Below are 19,178 nucleotides of genomic sequence, written 5' to 3'. Positions count from 1 at the left end.
CCCATTTATAAGAAATTAAAACTAACAACTAAATAAGATCGTGTTGAATTATTCTGTAGAACAGAAAAATAAAACAAGAAGCCAAGAGAGAATCACTTAAGGGAAATAGAAGGTTCGTCCAGTCCAATGACAAGTGGCCATGAACCAACAAGAAGAGATGAGAATGGTCTTGGACTCTTGCATGAAATGGTAACCCCAAATCTAGACGGATAAGGGCCTTCAACATGAGCCCAGGGACAAGGTATCAACATAATTACAACTTGGAGACATGCAAATAGACTAATTATCCCCCATAATTAGAAAAACAAAAATTAAAAAAAAAAACAAAGGAGATTTCAAAAACACAAACTGAAATTTCCTATAAGAAGATGCTAACCCTTCTCGGTCTCTTTTGTAACTCATTTGCTATCTAAATCAGATAGTGTAGACTCTTTGACTTTCTTCTCAATAGACAAACCTTTTTCTTCTTCATTTTCAGACATCATAATCTCTCTATCTTCTGTCACTTTAATGTCCTCAAGAATCTGAGCTTCAGCTTTATCAATCTTCTCTTGAGCATCTAGAAACTCTGGAACCTCTGTATCTTCTCCAGTATTAACTTGATATGCTTCTTGATCAGTCTTAACCTTTGTTTCAACCTTAACATTAGATGTTCCAGGATTTTTGACTTCAAAAACTTTTGGAACTTTAATCTCTAAATCCTCTGAAGATTTAACCTCTGAAACCTTCAGAAGTTCTAACTCTGCAGCTTTAACTTCATCAGTCTTCAGAACATTCTTATCTTCCAAGACCTCAGGAAAATTTGACTCTTTTGTAACCTTAATGTCAGACAATTCAGGAGGAGCATGAACCTCAGAATTTTCTGGAACATTCTTATCCTCAAAGACCTTAGGGACATCAGATTCTTTGGTAACCTTAGTGTTGGACAATTCAGGAAGAGTAGGAACCTCAGAAACTTCTTGAACATTCTTATCTTCCAATACCTTAGGAACAACTGACTCTTTCGTAACCTTCACGTCAGATAATTCAGGAGCAGAAACCTTAGAAACTTGTGGAGGTTTTGACTCTTCTTTAACCTTAACAACTCCTGATGCTGTGTTAGTTTCCAATTCCTCTGGAAACTTAACCTCCCAATTCTCTGAAAAATGAACTTCTTGTTCTTCAGCCTCCTTAGCTTTAGGCGTTTCAGGAGTCTTAACCTGGGAATCTTTTGGAATCTTGACTTCAAGATCATTTCGAGTTTGAACGTCAAAGGATTCTGGAGCTTTTACATTAGTAGCCATCAAAGGAGAAGCATCATCAAGCTTTGTAACCTCTGAAGAAGCACCAGTTTTGTCATTGGACTCAGGTTTTGTGGGAGTAATATCGGTTACCTCTTTTCCTATTACTTTGTCCTGTATAGAAAAATACTCATAAACATTATCATTTCCCTTGCGTAGAACTATATTTTTTTATATAAATAGTTCTAATTATTTTTTTAAATGAGTCTTTGAAACTTAGAACGCAAGTAAAGCTTTTATCTTTTATCATTTATTTTTATCAAATATGAAGTTATATCTAACGATTCCTAAACAAGGTTGTATGTTCGGAAATAAAATGAAGTATTTCCAAGAATAAATAAAACCTCTTGTAAAAATATTTATTTTTAAAACAGACATGTTTCTTATTTTTTTGAGAATTCAAAACAGCCATTTTTTGCTAAAAACAAACATTTAAATGATTTACGTACTGATAAATGTGGAAAACGTTACCTCATGAAATAAGGGACTGAGAGATTGGCTTTTGCCATGTTCCTTCTTCACATCATCTTCAACCAGAATCTCTTTTCCTTTCTCGCTCCGTCGTGCCGTAGCAGCTGCATCAACCGCCTCGTTAGGAGCATTGTTCTGGCTCTTTTCCGCCGTAGCCTTGTTATGATCACTCGGAGCCGCCATATCTCTCTCAACCGGAACCATATCCTCCTCGGAATCTTTGAGAACCTTTGGCTTGGTGGCACAGTTTCCCATCTCGCCAAACGCCTAGATTTTTATTTTTTTTGTTTTCTTGCGTTAGGTAATGATAAAAGAAAAAAATCTTTATCTTAAAAAAGTTCTTTTTATCTCCCAAGAGAGAGATAAATGGACGTGAGAAAGGATGGTCAAAGAAGATTTATGTCCGATAAACTCTCTGCGGCCAGAAAGAGAGACAAAGATTTGATTAAATAAGGGTTTCCTAAGACGACGTAAATTGATATGTTTTGTAGTAGAATATATATTCAAATATATTTATTTGGAAGCATATTCAATGTTTTTGATACTGAATCAAGCAGGGGATATTACACAACAAGGGAAATAAATAATTATATTTCCATATTGGCTGATTCATTTATCTTTGTATCTTAATTGTCCTTATGCATGGACATATAAACGTTACGTTAAAGTTAAATCGGAAAATGGACGGAAACTAAATGGACATCATCAGCCCATTAGAAGAAAATAACTTACTTGGTTTGTGATGTGTTTATGGATAGTATCGAATATATTCGAACCGGGTCCATTTAGAGCACACAGAGGATTCTCACACCAAGGGACAAATGCTTTTGCAAACTCTGCATAACATTTACGCAGAGAGAAGATGGGTGTGACCAAGGAGCAAGTCGAAGCTTCTTTGACTTCCAAACTCAATCCTGTTCATCTGGTAAGTCAATCAGTACCTGCTACTACTTGTCTGTTTATGGTTACTGTATATTTTCTACAACTACAAATAGCAGAAATTTTTTATAACTTTGATCCTTTGAATTTTGTGAAACATCTGATCATTACTAAGTTTATCTTTCTGATTTTTCTATGTACATATTATCACTCACTGGCTTTGTTTTTCTTTTGTGTATACAAGGAAGTCATTGACACATCTGGAGGGTAAAGTTCATAACACTATAAACCATCAACTTCAATAATTAGCAATCTTTTTCTCCAGTTTCTCAAATCTTATAAACTTAGCTTTTTTTATAGCTGCGGCGCGAGTTTTGCTGTTGAGATAGTCTCGGAAGAGTTTGAAGGGAAGAGATTGCTAGAGAGGCACCGCATGGTGAACGCTGCTCTTGAAGAAGAGATGAAAGAGATCCATGCTCTCTCTATAAAGAAAGCTCACACTCCACAGCAATGGAATCCAACTCCACAAGACTCTCCAACAACAACAACAACTCCAACCACAGATGCTTGACAACAAAACAACAACAAACCTTATCTTACTAAGATAAAAAAAAAGCTATTGACTTTGACCTTGTGACAAGGTAACTAAAGAAGCTTGTAGTTAATATAAAAAGCATCTACTGCTGAATAAGTTATGAATTCGATAACAATAAAACCACCAAACCTGAAGATGCGGGTTTTAGCTCAAAACGACGTGGTTTTAAATTAACTGGGCCGTTAAAAGGCCTTAAGATTGATAATGAACGAAGAAGCCCAATGACAGCAGCAGCAAGATCTCAACCTGAAACGTAATAGCAAACTGAAATCTCTCATAAACCCTAAATCCCCAAATCGAAATCTGCAAACGAAGAAGATGATTCGAAGAAGAATCTCTTCGATCATTTCAACATCACTCCTCAATTCATCGATTCACCACGCCTCCAAACCCAGATTCGTCACCTCTTCGCCGCTTCTCCAATGCCGTCGATCTCCGATCCTTACTCAGACTCCTACCTTTGCAAGGTCGTTTCAGGGGATCAGGGCGTACAGTTTACTGAGCTTGAACGATCTGAGAGACAATGTGCCGAGGAAGCTGAAGACGAGGAAAGGAAGAGGTATTGGGTCGGGTAAAGGTAAAACTGCGGGAAGAGGTCACAAGGGGCAGAAGGCGAGAGGGACGATGAAGTTTGGTTTCGAAGGTGGGCAGACTCCTTTACGACGTCGTTTACCCAAACGTGGCTTCAAGAACAAGTTTAAGCTTCATTTTCAGGTATAAAGTTCGCGCCTTTCGCGGGAAGAGGTTATTGGGTTATCGAAAGTTCTGATTTTGTTGGTTCGGAGGACTTGATGATTATAGGATTGTGGTGGGTTTGTTAGATTAGGTTGAGTATGAGAATCTAAATCATAAAGGTCATTCTTTTAGCTGCTTGTGAATTTTAGCAACTAAAGATGTATGTGGTTGTTGTGTGATGCTGCAGCCTGTTGGTCTTGGGAAGATCGCTAAACTCATAAACGCTGGGGAGATTGATTCACATGAGTTGATCACAATGAAGACGCTCAAGGTTTCCTCACTCTTTGATTCAGTCACACATGTGTGTGTTTTTTACCAAATGATTAACGCTGATGTGCAGGATGTGGGAGCCATAGGGAAGCAAATAGAAGACGGAGTAAGACTAATGGGTCGTGGTGCTGATGAGATCAAATGGCCACTTCATTTTGAGGTTACCGTTTGAATTACACTAGTCATTTGCCATCAGTCTTTGGACTAATTGGAAATGGCATGTTTAATTACAGGTTTCGAGAGTGACTGTTAGGGCCAAAGAAGTGGTGGAAGCAGCAGGAGGATCAGTGAGGAGGGTGTATTACAACAAATTGGGCTTGAGGGCATTGCTTAAACCGGAATGGTTTGAGAAGAAAGGAAGGCTATTGCCAAAAGCGGCGAGACCACCTCCTAAACAACAAGATAGGGTCGATAGCATCGGACGTCTTCCCGCTCCGAAGAAACCCATCCCGTTTTTTTCAGCTGAGGAAAACAAAGTTGAGTCTCCTGTTGAATCATGATTTTCTGTTAATTTCTTAACGTTTAGTGTCTCATTTTGAGTTCTTTGTGTCTTTCTTGGTCATGCTCTTACAAGAAAAATTGAGAATAGCGGATTTCTATTGGACCAAATAATGTCATTCTCGTTAAAAAATTTACTTGGTCATAAGCTCGTTACCATCTTTACTTGTCGATGATTTAGAACGTCTATATAAACGAGATGCATGTATGCAACTGTTGTTGTCCGTTATAAATCATGATTGACATTTAAAAAAGACATTATTGGTTACAAACTTACAATCAAAAAAATAAATAGAACCCAAAAAAGTCGATCATATATCTCAATCCCAATCAGCATCGAACTTTATAGCAAAGTTACATATATCAGTTCTCTTCAAAGATGAAAGATTTGGCCAGTTTTCCACAAACACAGAGTAGTCTTTGTCAAAGTCATTTTCGGACTAATTGTATACTTTGATGTTTTAACTTGAGTTGATCGTAATAACAAGAACAAAGGTATGTATATTATTAAGAACACCACACGCTATTATAATTTAATGCATGCAACATTACAAATACGAGTCATCCAAAAACAAAATTACAACATTCAGTTACAGGTTAACCATAGATAATAGATTGTATATGTTTTGCCTCGTTGACAAGAATCAAACCAAAACTCCATTTTCTTGGCATCACAAACCAAAAAAAAAAACCATTTACACAAGAAACTATACTATATAAAAAATAGAGAAATAATTAATAGAAAATAAAAAGGAATTCATGATGACCTTTAAAAGCTTATCACGGAAAAGATCGATCACAACTAAGTAAACCAATATCATTGTGTTTTTTAGAGGGACCAGAAGCTGGAATTGGGAAGTGACGTGGTAAGAATCCCAAAAACTGTTGAGATGAAGATGAAACGACGTGGTGAACTTCTTTGTGTGATTGAGAATTGAAGACGTTGTTCTTACTTGTTCTTGCTCCATTGCATAATCCAAGAAGAAGAAAAAGAAAAATTATTTTTGCATTTAATAAGAAATGGTTTCTTGATCTGCGGTTTTGAGAGGACATTGTTGAAGAGAGGTTTCTTGTGTAAGGGTTTGTGGTGAAGTGGTTTTAATATATGTGAAAGGACTTTGTATTTTGTTTGTTGTTGATGGGACAAAAGAATGAATTTGTTGAAAGCAAGAAATATGGGCAGATAGATATCGAAAGAGAATCTGACTAAGAGGTTGTTCTTTGCTGTATTTAATTACTTCTGATATTTTTATTAGAAAAATTAAGTTTTTGTCATAAAAATAGTATTTAGTTAAAAAATGATCAAAATAAGTTTTATTAAAAGATAAAAATGTATTTTTACTCTAAGGTTAACTAATATAGACTTAGTGTTTAGAGTTAAGGGTGGAGAATTAATATAGACTTAGTGTTTAGAGTTAAGGGTGAAGTTTTGGGGATATTGTTTTAAATTTTAAAAAATAAAAAATAAATATTAAAAATTTTAAAATAAAAAGAAATTATTTAGGTTTTCTTTTAATACTATTTTTATGACAAAATCTTAAAAATGGCTATTTGAGTGCTACAATTATATAGTGGTTGTAGACTTGTTGTCAAGTACGCATTTGGTCTACACGCCGAAGTTCTGTTTGGGGTTAGGTTTTTAGACTATAATTGTAGACATTTAGGTTCAAAGCCTAGTTTTAATTGTAGACATCTAGGTTAAAAAAAACCTAGTTTTACTTTGTCGCAGTAAAAAAAAAAAGAGAGAAGCAAGGCATACATTTCTTACAGTTTTATGACCTGGGGATGCTGCTTCATCAACATTAATCCTCATCAAGTTGATAGACAAACCGTACGAAATCGAATCAGCTCCATTCGTAAGTAACACGGAAATTCAAAGACTTGAAGAGGTGATGTGATGTGCGCATGGTTTGCCTCCTTTCGTCTGTCGCTATTATGAGAAAGTTATTTGAAATTATGAATCATCCCATCCATTTTTCTTACATCATCAACAATACTACCGTAATGTTTACAACAATGTACGGTAAGTTTAGAAACTGTTATATATTTGTCATATTATACATCCAAATAGTCCTATAGTGGGAATGAGAAAAGACGTTTCTACGGCACAATAATGTGTTTTTTCACTTGTGAATAGTTGCTTAGGAAATATTCTCTTTTCTGCATATGAACTACTTGAGTTATTATACATGGACAAAAGTAACATTGTAAACATAAAGCCAGAGTGCTTTGGGGAGGATTATATTTTAGTAAAATTATTAAATCAGTAAAAAAAACTAAAAAGAGTAAAATTGAGTTTGTGTAATTGTAGAGATTGTTGAAACAGGTTTAGAAAAAACTGAATATTTTTGGTTGATCCTTGATCACGTGTTTCGTTATTTATATCAATAAGTTTGTTTTCCTTAAAGCAGCTCTTTCGTTCTTTGTAATTATCGATATCATAAATGACAGACAAAAATTATAACAAGTCAAAAAAAAAAGCTAGATTCATTTGTTAAATGTATGATTTCATCACCTATGTTCAATGAAAAAGAAAGAACGCAGAGAATGGGCAATGATAAATAATAATTTAAAGTGATATCATAAGGTAAGGCCTTTTGTATGTTATGTCAAGACTCGAAGCTTTATAAAGTTAATATTATCACAATTATATTAAGAGAAAAAGACTATGATAGCACCAAACCAAGTTTTTGTTCCCAAAGTAGCACTCAAGGCTCAAAGTCACAAAAATAAGTTTCATTAAAGAGGTAAATATACACTTATACCCCTTGGGTTAACTAATCCAAACCTTAGGGTTTAGAGTTAAGGAATGGGGTTTTGGAATTAGGGTTTAAAATTTTATAAAAAATAAATACTAAAATAAAAAATAAAAATTTTAAAAACAGTTTCAAAAAGTATTTTTAAATTATAAAAAGAAAATTTGAAAAAAAATAAAAAAAAAATTTGAAAAAAAATATTTCAAAAAAAAATTATAAAAATTTCGAATCTGAAAACACATAATGTGAAACTATAAAAAAATTTTTTTTTTATATTTTTATATTTTTATTTTATTTATTTTTATTTATTTTTATTTGTTTATTTAATTCTAAACTAAGGGTATTAGGGATATTTTACCCTTTAATGAATGTCATTTTTGTGACTTTCTTTTTCTAGTGCTATTTTTGAGACATAAACTTCAAAAGATACTATTATTGACAATTGCCCATATATTAAATGTATTAGATTTTTTGTTTGAGGGAGAATATGATAGGCCCCGGTCTAAATATAGTGACCGATTATAACCATGTCACAGCATAACAACTATTCAAACTTTATTGCAAAATCTTCCTCAATCTAAGCTACTTGAAATGCATATCTTTTTACTATAATTTGTATAGACACGTATGAAAACAGTAAGTATATCAATCACCGTTCTTGCTATTTTAGTCTTTTATTCAATTCAACGTTTTCCTTACGCTTGCACGGTGTAACTAGTTTTCGTTCACCCTTGTAGGAAGACATCGAGAAATAGAAATATTGTGGTACAATAAGAAAGATTAATGGGCAAAATACTTACAAGTAAAACTATCTTAGGTTGTTTTAGTCCAAAAAAAAACTATCTTAGTTTGTTTCTTAGAACCCTTTACAATCACGTTTTTAATAAGTTCTTAACTTATTTAATTATTTGTTATGCATAAAAATGACATTGTGGTTGTCGCCATTGACAAGAGAACTACACGTGGTAATACGTGACTAGTCTGGATCACTTTTGTAGAATCATTATATCTCTATATAATAAAAAAAAATAACCATACCATACTGCTCCTATATGAGGTAGAAGAACAAAAGGTAAACTAAAATAGAAGAGTCGTAGTAATGTCAGTAACAACAGTTGAAATCTAAAGTTGTACTAAGTCCCATACCTTCTATACTATTTCAAACGCTGACAAACTACGTCTTAGCTACGCCTATCACAAATCTAGCAATCCTACTTCTCCATTATTTCACGCCAACACGAAAACTGACTGACAATTCTTGCTAATCCCTAAATTGGTTGTACAGGTTTATAGTGAAGTATAGTAATATGGACCCATTGATTCATATAATGTAGTGTCACATATACAGTATCAGCTAAATACTAGTGGTATTTGGGGTGTGCTTGGTAACATATTATGTACATGGACATATTAGCAAAATTCTTTTTGTTCCACGAAAATACAAGCTATAGGTTTTTAACACATTTAAATAAAAAAAATATTAGAATATCAAATATAATCTTTTTAATACAATTTGTTTTCTTTTAAATCAATTTATTTCAATAGTAGTTGTTTTAACTAATACAGTAAAAAGATAAACAAGTTTTAAAAAAAAATCAACAGTTAAAATTGTATTAAACACACTAATTAAACTTTTGTCTTTGTGAAACGTATTTTTTATTTTTGTAACATGTCTTTGTGAAACGTATAAAATCTCAAAACTCAAAAGTATAATATATATACACATGCGATCGTAATAGCGTGCGCGAAAAAAAATCTGTGAAGAAATGAAAGTTACGTTCTTGACTATGCGTATAGTGTACGGAAGTAACGGAACGGTCGGGTTCGGAGGCAAAGGTGGTGAGAGGCATGACTCATGAGTCGAATCACGAGTCACGACTCATAAAAAATGTGTCTACCTAACATTGTGACACAGCCAGGGGCGAAGGCAGGTTAGTAGCGGGATCAGCTGACCCCGTCATTTTTCAAAAAGTTTGGTTTTCATCAAGAAAAAAATTATGGATCCCATTAAAAATAAAAATTTAACTCCACCAAAATATTCGATCTTAGTATAAAAAGTTTCGGGGTCCGCTACTCACACAGCACAAGATACATCAAATATAAATGTAGTTGAAATTGCTTCCTTTGAATTTCAGTAAAACAACTTGGACCATAAGTTGACAGAAGTATTGAAGTGACAAGTTAAATAATAAATCGACTCATGCATATTCGTGTGTGGAAGGGGAGAAGAGACGGACAACTTGGTGAACTAACTTGTTCGTTAGCTACCTTTTGATTTTCAGATGAATTAATGTTTAAGTCTTTTCCATAAACCAATCGCAGTTAATACAGTTTTTTCAGACATTTAATTTATCTGCATGAACATTCATTTACATGCCCATTTTATATACTACACTGAACATTTACTTGTTTGTGAAGCGGTTTATTATTAAACTCTCATCTACCGGTGAATTTCCTTTGTTTTCGTCGTCACGTAATAGTTTTGTCATAACATAACACAATAAATGTGCTTGGTTGGAATATCCTGGTTTAACTTTGACCACTATAATAGAAACTGATCGCACAGCAAATAGCGTATAGTCAGCCTGCGTATAGTAAGTAATATTTGTCTACCTGTTTAGAAATGGTTCAGTTCATTATTAAACGATGTATACTATTGATTGTCAGCAATTTTTATATAGGATTCAATGTCGAATAGAGGGAGCGAGAAATGTACTAGATGCATATCAAAAAAAAAACTATGAACTTCAGACTGACGAGAGCCACATTTATACTACTAACAGATTTGGAAAAATGGGCTTATACTTGTATTGGGCTTACAATTTAAAAGCTCGGCCCATTACTAAGTTAAAAGGTCAGCAACATACGAGATGGGTTTTATCACCTTCGTAGGGTTCTTCTTCTTCTTCTTCTTCTTCTTCTTCATTCTCATTTTCCGATCGATTCGCCGTCGCAGAAATGACGAAGCTCAGGAAGCTCGGCCGGCACACGGGTCACCGTATGTCCATGCTCAGGTTTCTTCATTGTCGATCCTCTTGTTTTCTTAGCACATTTCTTTAAACTTTTATCTGGATTGATCTAGATGTGTGGTTCTTGTCAGGACGCTGGTATCTCAATTGGTGAAACACGAGCGAATCGAGACCACTGTTACTAAGGTACTAATCTAATTTATTTATCTGGAGGTTTAGCTAGGGGTTTAGATCTGCCACTGGTGTTACTTCTTCGAACTTGCAGTGTGTCTTGTCCTAATAATGTTTATCATATATATGCACAATACTAAATTTTTCAGGCTAAAGAGGTTCGTCGTCTTGCTGATAACATGGTTCAACTCGGCAAAGAGGTAATTGATTCGTTATTTTCTTAGACACACTATAGTTGGTTTTGGAACTGTAGTTGAGGCTCAAGTGCTCACTAATCTTGGTGTTAACCTCTCATTGGGATAAGTGTTTTAGATTATTTCTTATTTGGTTGAGATAAAATGATTTGATCACAGGGCTCACTGGATGCAGCTAGGCGAGCTGCTGGGTTTGTTAGAGGAGACGATGTGATTCACAAGATCTTCACGGAGTTTGCTTATCGATACAAGTGAATCTTCCAACCCTCTGCTTGTCCTTTCTAATTTCCTCCTAAGTACTTTGTCTCATGAGCTGTAATATTATGTGTTGAAACAGAGATAGAGCTGGTGGATACACGAGAATGCTTCGCACTCGCATACGAGTTGGCGATGCTGCACCAATGGCCTATATCGAGTCAGTAAACAACTCTCTTTTCTTATTTTTGCAAACTTCACATTGTGAGCTAACTTGTTCTTTTACAGGTTTATCGATAGAGAGAACGAGCTAAGACAATCGAACCCACCAACACCTCAACCGCCACAACGGGTGCCGCTTGACCCATGGGCTAGATCCCGTCTCATGAGGCAGTACGCGCCACCAAAGGAGGAGAAAAATTCTGATTCCGATCTTTAAACAATAACATCTCTTCTGTTCTGCTCTCGCACACCAAGAGATCATGTTTTTGTTTCTCCTTGAACCCATACCTTGTTTGTTACACTATCATTCAATACATGTTTGACAATAATAACTTATTACCATTTTGGTTGAATGTAAGTTTCCTAAAACGGCCGTTAAAACATTAAGCAGACATCGAAGGCCATTCATCAGCCTGAATAAAATTTGCTACAGAGTAAACATCAACATGCTTCTCAGGTATCTCACTACTCCATGGAACCCTCTTCGACCTAACCGATCCTGTCCCTGTGTTCTTATACTCACCGTAATACAAAGTCTTCAGCGCGAAATCACCACTCCAAGGCATCCATCCATCAGGACTAACCAAAGACTCAAGATCACAGTTCACAAAAACCGTCCTCGAAAACTCCTTCCACGGCCTCCCCAAGTAGTTCCTATGCCCCTTAGGGTTAGCTTGAAACTCCTTCATGTACTCCTCGGTTCCGTTAACCGAACAGTTCAAGAACACGAACCCTGTGGACTGCGCCGCGTCGATCCTCCCGTGTGCCGTGATGACGTTATTTGCTCCCCCTCCTCCTAGTTTGGAATGTTTTGAAGCGATTAGGATGTTGCAATCTTGGAACACGGCAGCTGAGTTGCCGAATATGAAGTCTACGTTGCCTTGGATTCGACATTGTTTGTAGAATTGGCGTAGAGAGTGTGCGTAAAGAGTGTCTTGGTTCCCAAGTAACTCGCAGTTTTCGAGTATTGAGAAATCGCTGTCTGACCTAAACGCTACCGCTTGGTGCGCCTCTGCTCCTGCCGTGTTCTCTATGGTTAAATCACGTGCCATGAATCCATCGCCAAGAACTCCTATACAAACAACCAAAAACATGTTAAGTCACGTGGGTTCTGTCTCTAGTGGAACCAAGAACAGTCGCATTCAATCAGTGACATAGATTGCTCAAAAAAAAAAGATTGAATTTTAAAATTAAATAAAAATAAATAATTCTGTTTCAAATATATTTTTAAAATTTCACATATATTAAAACAGATTAAACTGTAACTATCAGTGCATTATTTTATATAATGATTTCATAATATAATGAAAATTTCCTTTAGATAATCATTTTTAGTTTATTTTCACAAAAATAGATCTCTAAAGAGAAAAATGACCAAAATAAGTTTTATTGAATGGTAAATATGCATTTATATACTTAGGGTTAACTAATCTAAGACTTAGGGTTTAGAGTTAAGGGGTTGGGTTTTAAGATGAGTTCAAGTTTTTAAAAATAAAAAATTAAAATTTTCAAAATAAAAATGGTTATTTTGGTTATTTTATTTTTTGAAAACTATTTTTGTGACAAAAACTAAAATAAACTATTTGAGAGAATTGTCCTTTTAAGTTTTTAACCAATAGAAAATAAACCCAATAATATTTGTTGAAATTTGTAATTTATTAAAAATATTAAAAATTTGAATCTTTTTTATAAACGTGGATTTTTTTTGAAAATAAATATTTTGTGACGTGGCAGACAAAACTCGGTTACTACAAGAGACAAGAGTGAAAAGAACAAAACTTGCGTTTGACTTTATTATCCGAAAACAGTAACATTTATATTAACTCACCGACAGTTGCGGAGTTGTACGTTGTCATCCCTGGTTGCCCTACATTCAAAGACCCTGTAATGACCGTTTTGCCCATCCCGTCTCCGATGAACACGACGTTCTTTTTCTCAAACGGAACCCTAACGGTTTCCTCATACACGCCTTCTCTAATCCCTATCACAAACTTAACGTCTCCGTTACTTCCCGGCGCTGCGTCAACGGCTTCCTGCACCGTCTTATAGCCACACCCTTTCCCTCCGTCTTTACACACCGTAACGTCTTCCTTTAAACCGGACGGAAAACTCAAACCAGCCTCCTTAACCGGACCGGAACTCGGTCCAGTTTTCTCCCAAAACCCGTCTCGTTCCGTCGCTGGGTGGATCCACGAAACGACGTCGTCTCCGAAGTTATCGAAGGACACCATCATGCTCAAAGCGGTGCCCGTGAGTTTCACGAGATCGTCGAGGAACGTGATGGTGTCGACGACTTGCTTCGTGTCGTTGACGGTTTTGAGACCTGACCAGCAGTCGTACTGGTAAGCGAGAGCTGCGCTCATCCACGCACGTGCGTCTTTGATTCCCCCGCTCGTGACCGCGACGTCTGACGACTCCGTGCGGTGCTGAGAGTAAGAGAGTATCTCTAAGCATATGGTGGCGATGTTCGTGCGGTTTTTATCCCCTGCGGAGGAGTCTAGGATAGATTTGATCTGAGACTGACCGGACTTGAGGCTCTCGTAGGAGACTGAGATCGCGGAGTGGATGATCTGAACCGGTTTAGGATCTTGCGGGACAAGACCCGGTTTAGAGAGGGAGGAGAAGCAGTGGTCTGGGAAACGCGTGGCGTTACATGCGAGGCGGATCTGAGCGGTTGGAGGAGGGGGAGGTTGTTGTGGTGTGTTGTGACGGTTGTGGGAGGATTTGGAGACGTTGGCGTAGAGAATGAGGGTTAAGAGGAGGAGTAGAATGGCGGATACGGCGATGATGATGAGGATGTAAGCACGGGGAGGGAGGTTTTTCCGGTGAGGTTTAACGGCGGAGGAAGCTAATGGAGTTGAGGAGGAGGTGGAGAGAGAGTGCGGGAGTTTTGGAGAATCCATTGGAGGAAGAGAGAGATATTTGTGTATATATATGTGTGTATGTAAAGGTCAGGCTGGTAAAGGTATAAGTATTTACTAGATTTTGACCCGCGCAGGCGCGCGGATGTATATTTTGAAAAATATGTTGATATTTGTTTTTCATGTAATTATCAGGATTTGGAAAAATGAATCCGAAGAACATAACCGATACCGATCCAAAGATATAGTACCAAACCCAAACATAAATTGATTAAATATTCTAATTATTCAAAATTTTGTTATTTAGAGAACCGAATCTGATCCGAACCGAAGTATTTAGGTATCCGAATTTATCTAAAAATAGATTTATATACTTATATATATTAATTATTTTTAGATTTAACGTATATAAAACATCAAAAATGATACTTTTAAATTGGTTTAAATACTTGAAAATATATATAGATAGTCAAAAGTAAATATCTGAAATAGTTAAAGTATACTCAAATCACCAAAAATACTTAAAATAATTATTGATTTCGTATCCAAAATTTTAAATCAAGCCAATTGATATGTTAAGTTTAAGTATTATGACATATGTTATTCAAATTTATACGTAATATATTATTTTATTTATACATTTTGAGAAATTTAAAATATATAATGATTTAAGACTTTAAAAATAATTTAAATTAGTTATCCAAACCCAAATCAAACCCACAAAGATCCAAATCGAACTCAAACCAAAATTTAGAAACATTATAATAAGGCTGAAATCTTTGACCCCGAAAACCTAAAATACAAACCGATCAGAATTAAACCCGTATGGGTATCCAAAAGCCCATCCCTAGTCATTATTATATATCGTATTTTATCATCATATAATTAATCGTATTTTATATGTACCATCATATAAGTAATCATATAATTAATAGTATTTTATACATACCATCATATAAATAATTACATATATTATATTTTTAAAATTTAATATGAAATATGAAAACCATAATTTGAGTTGGTATTTCAAATTGGGCTTTGTATTATATTTTTCTTATATATATTGACAATATTTTTTTATAATGGTTATTGAAAAATAGTTTAGTAAAAATCCATTTTTGAATATATGTATATTTTTGAATCAATTTTTGATATAAATCAAATTTGAATTATTATTTTGATTTGAAATATGTATATAAAGTTTAAATTTTGTTTTATGGTTAGTTTAGAAAAAAAAATTTAGGGAATTAGATTGACCCATTTTGGTATATTTTAAAGTGGCCTAGATAACTTTCAATTTTTTAAAAAAACATAAGCCCATTACTTTTTTTCTTAATACTACTATCCTTGTTTTCAAACAAAAATATTTTTTTTTTAAAAGACTGCAATCCATGTTTCCAAACACTCCAAATTTTTAAAAGTCTTATTCAATTCTCCAAACACTCCAATTTTGTACTTGAGTTTTAATAAGATAGATGAAAATATTTAATATAGAGAGATGGTTAAATCAATGCTGGACATTTTGGTATCGGTTTGGGTTGGATATTTTGGATATTGGATAGCTCGGGTAAAGGTTAGAAGATCTATTTAGAAACTGTAAATTTTAGCTTTGGATTCGAGTTGGTTGAGATAAAAAAAAAATTTAGCGTAAAAAATATATAGAAACCTTCTAATACTCATAAAAAATTGGTTTATATTTAGTTTCAGTTTAGTTATTTTGGATAGTTCAAATAATATATTAGATATTGTGTCTAAAATATCGAGTAAGTGATATGATTTGGATAAAGTTCAAAGTTAATTTAGATTATTTTGAATAACAATATTTGAATATTTTTGGATAGTTCAAATACTTTTTGATAATTTTGGGGTTTTAAATACTTTCAATCCAGTTATTTCATATATATAAAAAAATTAAAAGCCGTGAAAATACTATGAGCCTCGTCTGATTTTGGTTTTCGGTTATTTTAATTTGGTGCCGGTTTCAAGTTTTCGTTTTTTTGCTTATGCCTATTTGAATATCTTCTGGATTTTGCCCTTTTTTACTTTTTTCTTTCACGGCCATCACCATCAGGGAGGGAGAAAGAGGTTTCGAAACTAAAATTTGGGTAATTTTTGAAGTTTTCACCGGTCAAGAGAAAATTAGGCCTAATAGGTTTAAACGGGCCAGATCGAAATGAACCCAAAACATCACTATATCAGATCGAAATGAGACCCAAACATCTCTATATATAAGATCGAAATATAGTTTACGTGTCAAAGGACGATTTTGTCCACTGATGAACCCGGTTAATCCATACCGACCGAGTTATTATTATAAAATGGTTTAATTATTTAATGCTCTTTTCTGATATTCAGCTTACATTGACTCTTCTTCGAATTGGTTGGTATGTCAATGTAGTTCAATTAGTCACTTTTAGTATGATAGGGAGGACTTTAGCCACAGTGACCTACGAAGACTTTCACATCAATAATTTATATTATGTTTCCACCTTAAATTAAAGCTTTGTTTATAAAATAAAAGACATGCGTCTTTTGCCGTTGATTTGCATATCAAAACCATTGTATTAGTCGTTTATATCATAGTTCAATTATTAGTCATTCACATCATGTGTCCACCTAAGTTTGCTTTAATTTATAAATAATTTATAGTATGTTTCTATATTGTTCTGTTTAGCAATGTGAAAGTACGCAGAAAAAGTAAACCCTTTTTAAAAAAAACAGAAAAAGTGAATAACAATAAAATATTAGGTAGTATTGAAACTTACAATTTATAAATTTAATTAAATTTAACAAAGTTTTTCATTTGATAAAATACAACAATTAAAATAGTATAATTACAATCATTCAGCCAGCCGATCAAGAATCCCGGAGACAACACCACATATACTTCTCAAACTCACTTCACACCGGCTAATCTCCGCCGGATAAACCAAACCCTTAGCTCGCCGGAAAATATTCCGGCAAACATTGGGATAATCCTGAGCCGCCAACACATGCATGTAAGCATAGTCATAAGCTTCATCATCAAGATCTTGAATCGTTAGCCGGAGAGAATCAGCTGCGAGAGTATACTTGTCGGAGCAATCTTTTAAGACCTTCTTGAGGACGGTGTTGTTTGCAGTAGCAGTCAGATTTTTAGCGATATAACTGGCTGTGGCTGTGGCGTTTGTCATACCAACGCTAGCCATAATGGCGGCGAGACCTTTTGTGTCGGCTGTGGGGCTTCTTGGGTCGGACTTGAGAGCTGAGACGCAGAGGTCGTAGTAGTTTGTGGTTTTGCAAGTTGATTCGATGGTGGTTGTGTTGGATGCGACTGAGAGTAGGGTTGATGATAGGGTAAGGAGGAGGAGAAAGATAGGAGAACTAGCCATTTGAAGAGGATGGGTATGAGCAACTGTTTATGGAGAGGTGTGGAAAGAAAGATGATTCTTGTCTTATATTATGAGCAGTTTCTTGAATTACTTATTAACAATAAATAAAAGAGAACATGAATTTGTTTTCAGTTGGTAATCCCGAAATTATAAATTTTTGCATGTTTAATAATTTTTCGGGGAATGATAAAATAGTTATTTCCAACGTTAATATATAGTGCAGGTGGATAATTCCTTTTTTTGTTAGGTATCAACGCGTTAACATTTGAGAAAACTGAATATACATGAATCGGTTTTATTCTTTCTTCATTTGAAGGTAAGTATAATATGGATCATTATCCAGGCAAAAAAACAGATATGTAGTTGATGAAAATATAGTAAATTGCAAGATAAAAATTGTAAATGTGCGAATGCGAATTTCTTATATCAACATGTTATGCGAATCTATCCGGCTATCCCATAACTTCAAAGACATTTTTACCAAAAAAACTTCAAAGACACAGGATGATTAATTTTGTGCGTTGGTCTTTCCTTCTTGGAACTTTGAATTGTGTGTTGGCTTTTACTTCTTGGAACTTTGCGAGGTGTTGATCTGTGAATCTCGTGATTAGTATGAATCATAAAGCCTTGTTTGGATGTTTCCCTTTCACGACAAAAACTCCCTCTGTCACTTTGTTTTGTTGAGTTATTTACACTATAAGGCAGTTTATGAGTTTTTATTACATTATAAGGCAGTTATTGCTAGTAAAGCAGTTTTTTGTAACTACAAGCTAACTATATTTATTCTTGAAACTAAATAGGTCCCACAATTTTTAATTTTAGTTTTATTCTCTCTTTTTTTAACAGAGAAACAATTTTAATGGCTGAGAAACTCCAAAAAAAAATTCTGGAAAACAGTGGTTTTAATGAAAAAAATGATGAAAATTAAGAAGTTAACCGGCCGTGAAACTTCTTTTCCGTCATTCTTTGCAATTCTCCGTCATCACCTGAAGCCGCGAGCTTTGAGCCTTTATCTTCCCCATGAAATCAAGCCACGATCTCTTCATACCACCACGATTCATCACCATCAGATCGCCTTCTTGGAGCTGTAAGAATAGCCATGACCGGTTCGAGCTTCTCCGACACGGATCTCCTTCTTCGCAAAAGCTCGAGGACCAACAATGGCCACTTTTGGCTTTATTTCACATCTGGTCCCTCGACTTTTGAGTATATTCATATCTGCCCCAAAAGTTTCTGATATGCAATTATATCCTTTTCAAATTGAATCCTCACTTTTTAATTGTACATACCATACCTTCCATGATTACACGAACGAATCCTTGAACTTCTGGAAGTTTTCTATTGGACTTTTAACTTTGCAAATTGCATAAATAGCTTCTTAATTTAGTCTTAAACTTTCAATTATTCACTTTAAATATATCATTGTAACAAAGTAAACATGTTCCATTAAAGTTCCAATAGAGTTGTTAACGACAATGATTTTTAAATCAGCTATTGATCTCTGTGTATTCATGCATCTCACTTGCTAAAACATCTACATGTACACAGAGGTTTCTAGTGTTGTACACATGTACACAATCATATTTGTTGTACAAATAGTACGCCACCAACCTTTAATGTACACATGTCTAGCGAATGCACACAAATTTACAACATATTAGACATCTAACATAAGTCTCAAATATATGTGTACATGTAAATATCTGATAAA

General features: G+C 34.7%; 6 protein-coding genes across 7 annotated transcripts; 3 read left to right on the top strand and 3 right to left on the bottom strand.

Moving 5' to 3' along the window:
• Positions 1-202: 202 nt before the first annotated feature.
• On the bottom strand, positions 203-2,700 carry LOC106416429 (periaxin-like). 2 transcript variants are annotated; one of them, XM_022709027.2, is made up of 3 exons: positions 2,484-2,700; positions 1,752-2,018; positions 203-1,394 (listed from the first exon to the last, which is right to left on the bottom strand). In XM_022709027.2, exons 2-3 carry the CDS (start codon positions 2,004-2,006, stop codon positions 399-401), a joined length of 1,251 nt encoding a protein of 416 aa, XP_022564748.2. In that variant the 5' UTR covers positions 2,007-2,018; positions 2,484-2,700; the 3' UTR covers positions 203-398. The 2 variants fall into 2 exon arrangements, with proteins under 2 accessions (XP_022564748.2, XP_048595457.1); XM_048739500.1 differs by lacking the exon at positions 2,484-2,700 and having other exon boundaries at positions 1,752-2,468.
• Positions 2,511-3,354, top strand: LOC106371734 (protein BOLA2-like). The gene is made up of 3 exons (XM_013811831.3): positions 2,511-2,676; positions 2,875-2,897; positions 2,991-3,354. The coding sequence occupies exons 1-3, from the start codon at positions 2,614-2,616 to the stop codon at positions 3,199-3,201; spliced, it is 297 nt and encodes a 98-aa protein (XP_013667285.2). The 5' UTR covers positions 2,511-2,613; the 3' UTR covers positions 3,202-3,354.
• On the top strand, positions 2,991-4,876 carry LOC106371732 (50S ribosomal protein L15). The gene is made up of 4 exons (XM_022693392.2): positions 2,991-3,939; positions 4,148-4,231; positions 4,301-4,390; positions 4,464-4,876. Exons 1-4 carry the CDS (start codon positions 3,544-3,546, stop codon positions 4,728-4,730), a joined length of 837 nt encoding a protein of 278 aa, XP_022549113.2. The 5' UTR covers positions 2,991-3,543; the 3' UTR covers positions 4,731-4,876.
• A 5,466-nt stretch (positions 4,877-10,342) lies between these two features.
• Positions 10,343-11,604, top strand: LOC106371736 (50S ribosomal protein L17). The gene is made up of 6 exons (XM_013811833.3): positions 10,343-10,498; positions 10,585-10,639; positions 10,774-10,824; positions 10,978-11,069; positions 11,156-11,233; positions 11,302-11,604. The coding sequence occupies exons 1-6, from the start codon at positions 10,443-10,445 to the stop codon at positions 11,450-11,452; spliced, it is 483 nt and encodes a 160-aa protein (XP_013667287.2). The 5' UTR covers positions 10,343-10,442; the 3' UTR covers positions 11,453-11,604.
• Positions 11,554-14,213, bottom strand: LOC106371735 (probable pectinesterase/pectinesterase inhibitor 64). Its single transcript, XM_013811832.3, has 2 exons — positions 13,064-14,213; positions 11,554-12,307 (listed from the first exon to the last, which is right to left on the bottom strand). The coding sequence occupies exons 1-2, from the start codon at positions 14,136-14,138 to the stop codon at positions 11,619-11,621; spliced, it is 1,764 nt and encodes a 587-aa protein (XP_013667286.2). The 5' UTR covers positions 14,139-14,213; the 3' UTR covers positions 11,554-11,618.
• A 2,607-nt stretch (positions 14,214-16,820) lies between these two features.
• Positions 16,821-17,674, bottom strand: LOC106370445 (cell wall / vacuolar inhibitor of fructosidase 2). Its single transcript, XM_013810451.3, has one exon. The coding sequence runs from the start codon at positions 17,465-17,467 to the stop codon at positions 16,937-16,939; it is 531 nt and encodes a 176-aa protein (XP_013665905.2). The 5' UTR covers positions 17,468-17,674; the 3' UTR covers positions 16,821-16,936.
• Positions 17,675-19,178: the final 1,504 nt, after the last annotated feature.

Source organism: Brassica napus, chromosome A9 (genome assembly GCF_020379485.1).
Source record: "Brassica napus cultivar Da-Ae chromosome A9, Da-Ae, whole genome shotgun sequence".
Taxonomy (NCBI): Eukaryota; Viridiplantae; Streptophyta; class Magnoliopsida; order Brassicales; family Brassicaceae; genus Brassica; species Brassica napus.
This window is presented reverse-complemented; position numbering and strand designations above follow the sequence as displayed.

What these genes read in the sequence shown, in the direction of transcription:
- LOC106416429 (XM_022709027.2), bottom strand. Translation starts at nt 2,006, where the DNA reads ATGGGAAACTGTGCCACCAAGCCAAAGGTTCTCAAAGATTCCGAGGAG. An exon ending in TCAGTCCCTTATTTCATGAG is followed by an intron (nt 1,395 to 1,751) that starts GTAACGTTTTCC and finishes TTTTCTATACAG; the next exon opens with GACAAAGTAATAGGAAAAGA.
- LOC106371734 (XM_013811831.3), top strand. Translation starts at nt 2,614, where the DNA reads ATGGGTGTGACCAAGGAGCAAGTCGAAGCTTCTTTGACTTCCAAACTC. An exon ending in AACTCAATCCTGTTCATCTG is followed by an intron (nt 2,677 to 2,874) that starts GTAAGTCAATCA and finishes TGTGTATACAAG; the next exon opens with GAAGTCATTGACACATCTGG. An exon ending in GTCATTGACACATCTGGAGG is followed by an intron (nt 2,898 to 2,990) that starts GTAAAGTTCATA and finishes CTTTTTTTATAG; the next exon opens with CTGCGGCGCGAGTTTTGCTG.
- LOC106371732 (XM_022693392.2), top strand. Translation starts at nt 3,544, where the DNA reads ATGATTCGAAGAAGAATCTCTTCGATCATTTCAACATCACTCCTCAAT. An exon ending in TCACAATGAAGACGCTCAAG is followed by an intron (nt 4,232 to 4,300) that starts GTTTCCTCACTC and finishes GCTGATGTGCAG; the next exon opens with GATGTGGGAGCCATAGGGAA. An exon ending in AATGGCCACTTCATTTTGAG is followed by an intron (nt 4,391 to 4,463) that starts GTTACCGTTTGA and finishes GTTTAATTACAG; the next exon opens with GTTTCGAGAGTGACTGTTAG.
- LOC106371736 (XM_013811833.3), top strand. Translation starts at nt 10,443, where the DNA reads ATGACGAAGCTCAGGAAGCTCGGCCGGCACACGGGTCACCGTATGTCC. An exon ending in CACCGTATGTCCATGCTCAG is followed by an intron (nt 10,499 to 10,584) that starts GTTTCTTCATTG and finishes GGTTCTTGTCAG; the next exon opens with GACGCTGGTATCTCAATTGG. An exon ending in TGGTTCAACTCGGCAAAGAG is followed by an intron (nt 10,825 to 10,977) that starts GTAATTGATTCG and finishes ATTTGATCACAG; the next exon opens with GGCTCACTGGATGCAGCTAG.
- LOC106371735 (XM_013811832.3), bottom strand. Translation starts at nt 14,138, where the DNA reads ATGGATTCTCCAAAACTCCCGCACTCTCTCTCCACCTCCTCCTCAACT. An exon ending in GTACAACTCCGCAACTGTCG is followed by an intron (nt 12,308 to 13,063) that starts GTGAGTTAATAT and finishes TTGTTTGTATAG; the next exon opens with GAGTTCTTGGCGATGGATTC.
- LOC106370445 (XM_013810451.3), bottom strand. Translation starts at nt 17,467, where the DNA reads ATGGCTAGTTCTCCTATCTTTCTCCTCCTCCTTACCCTATCATCAACC.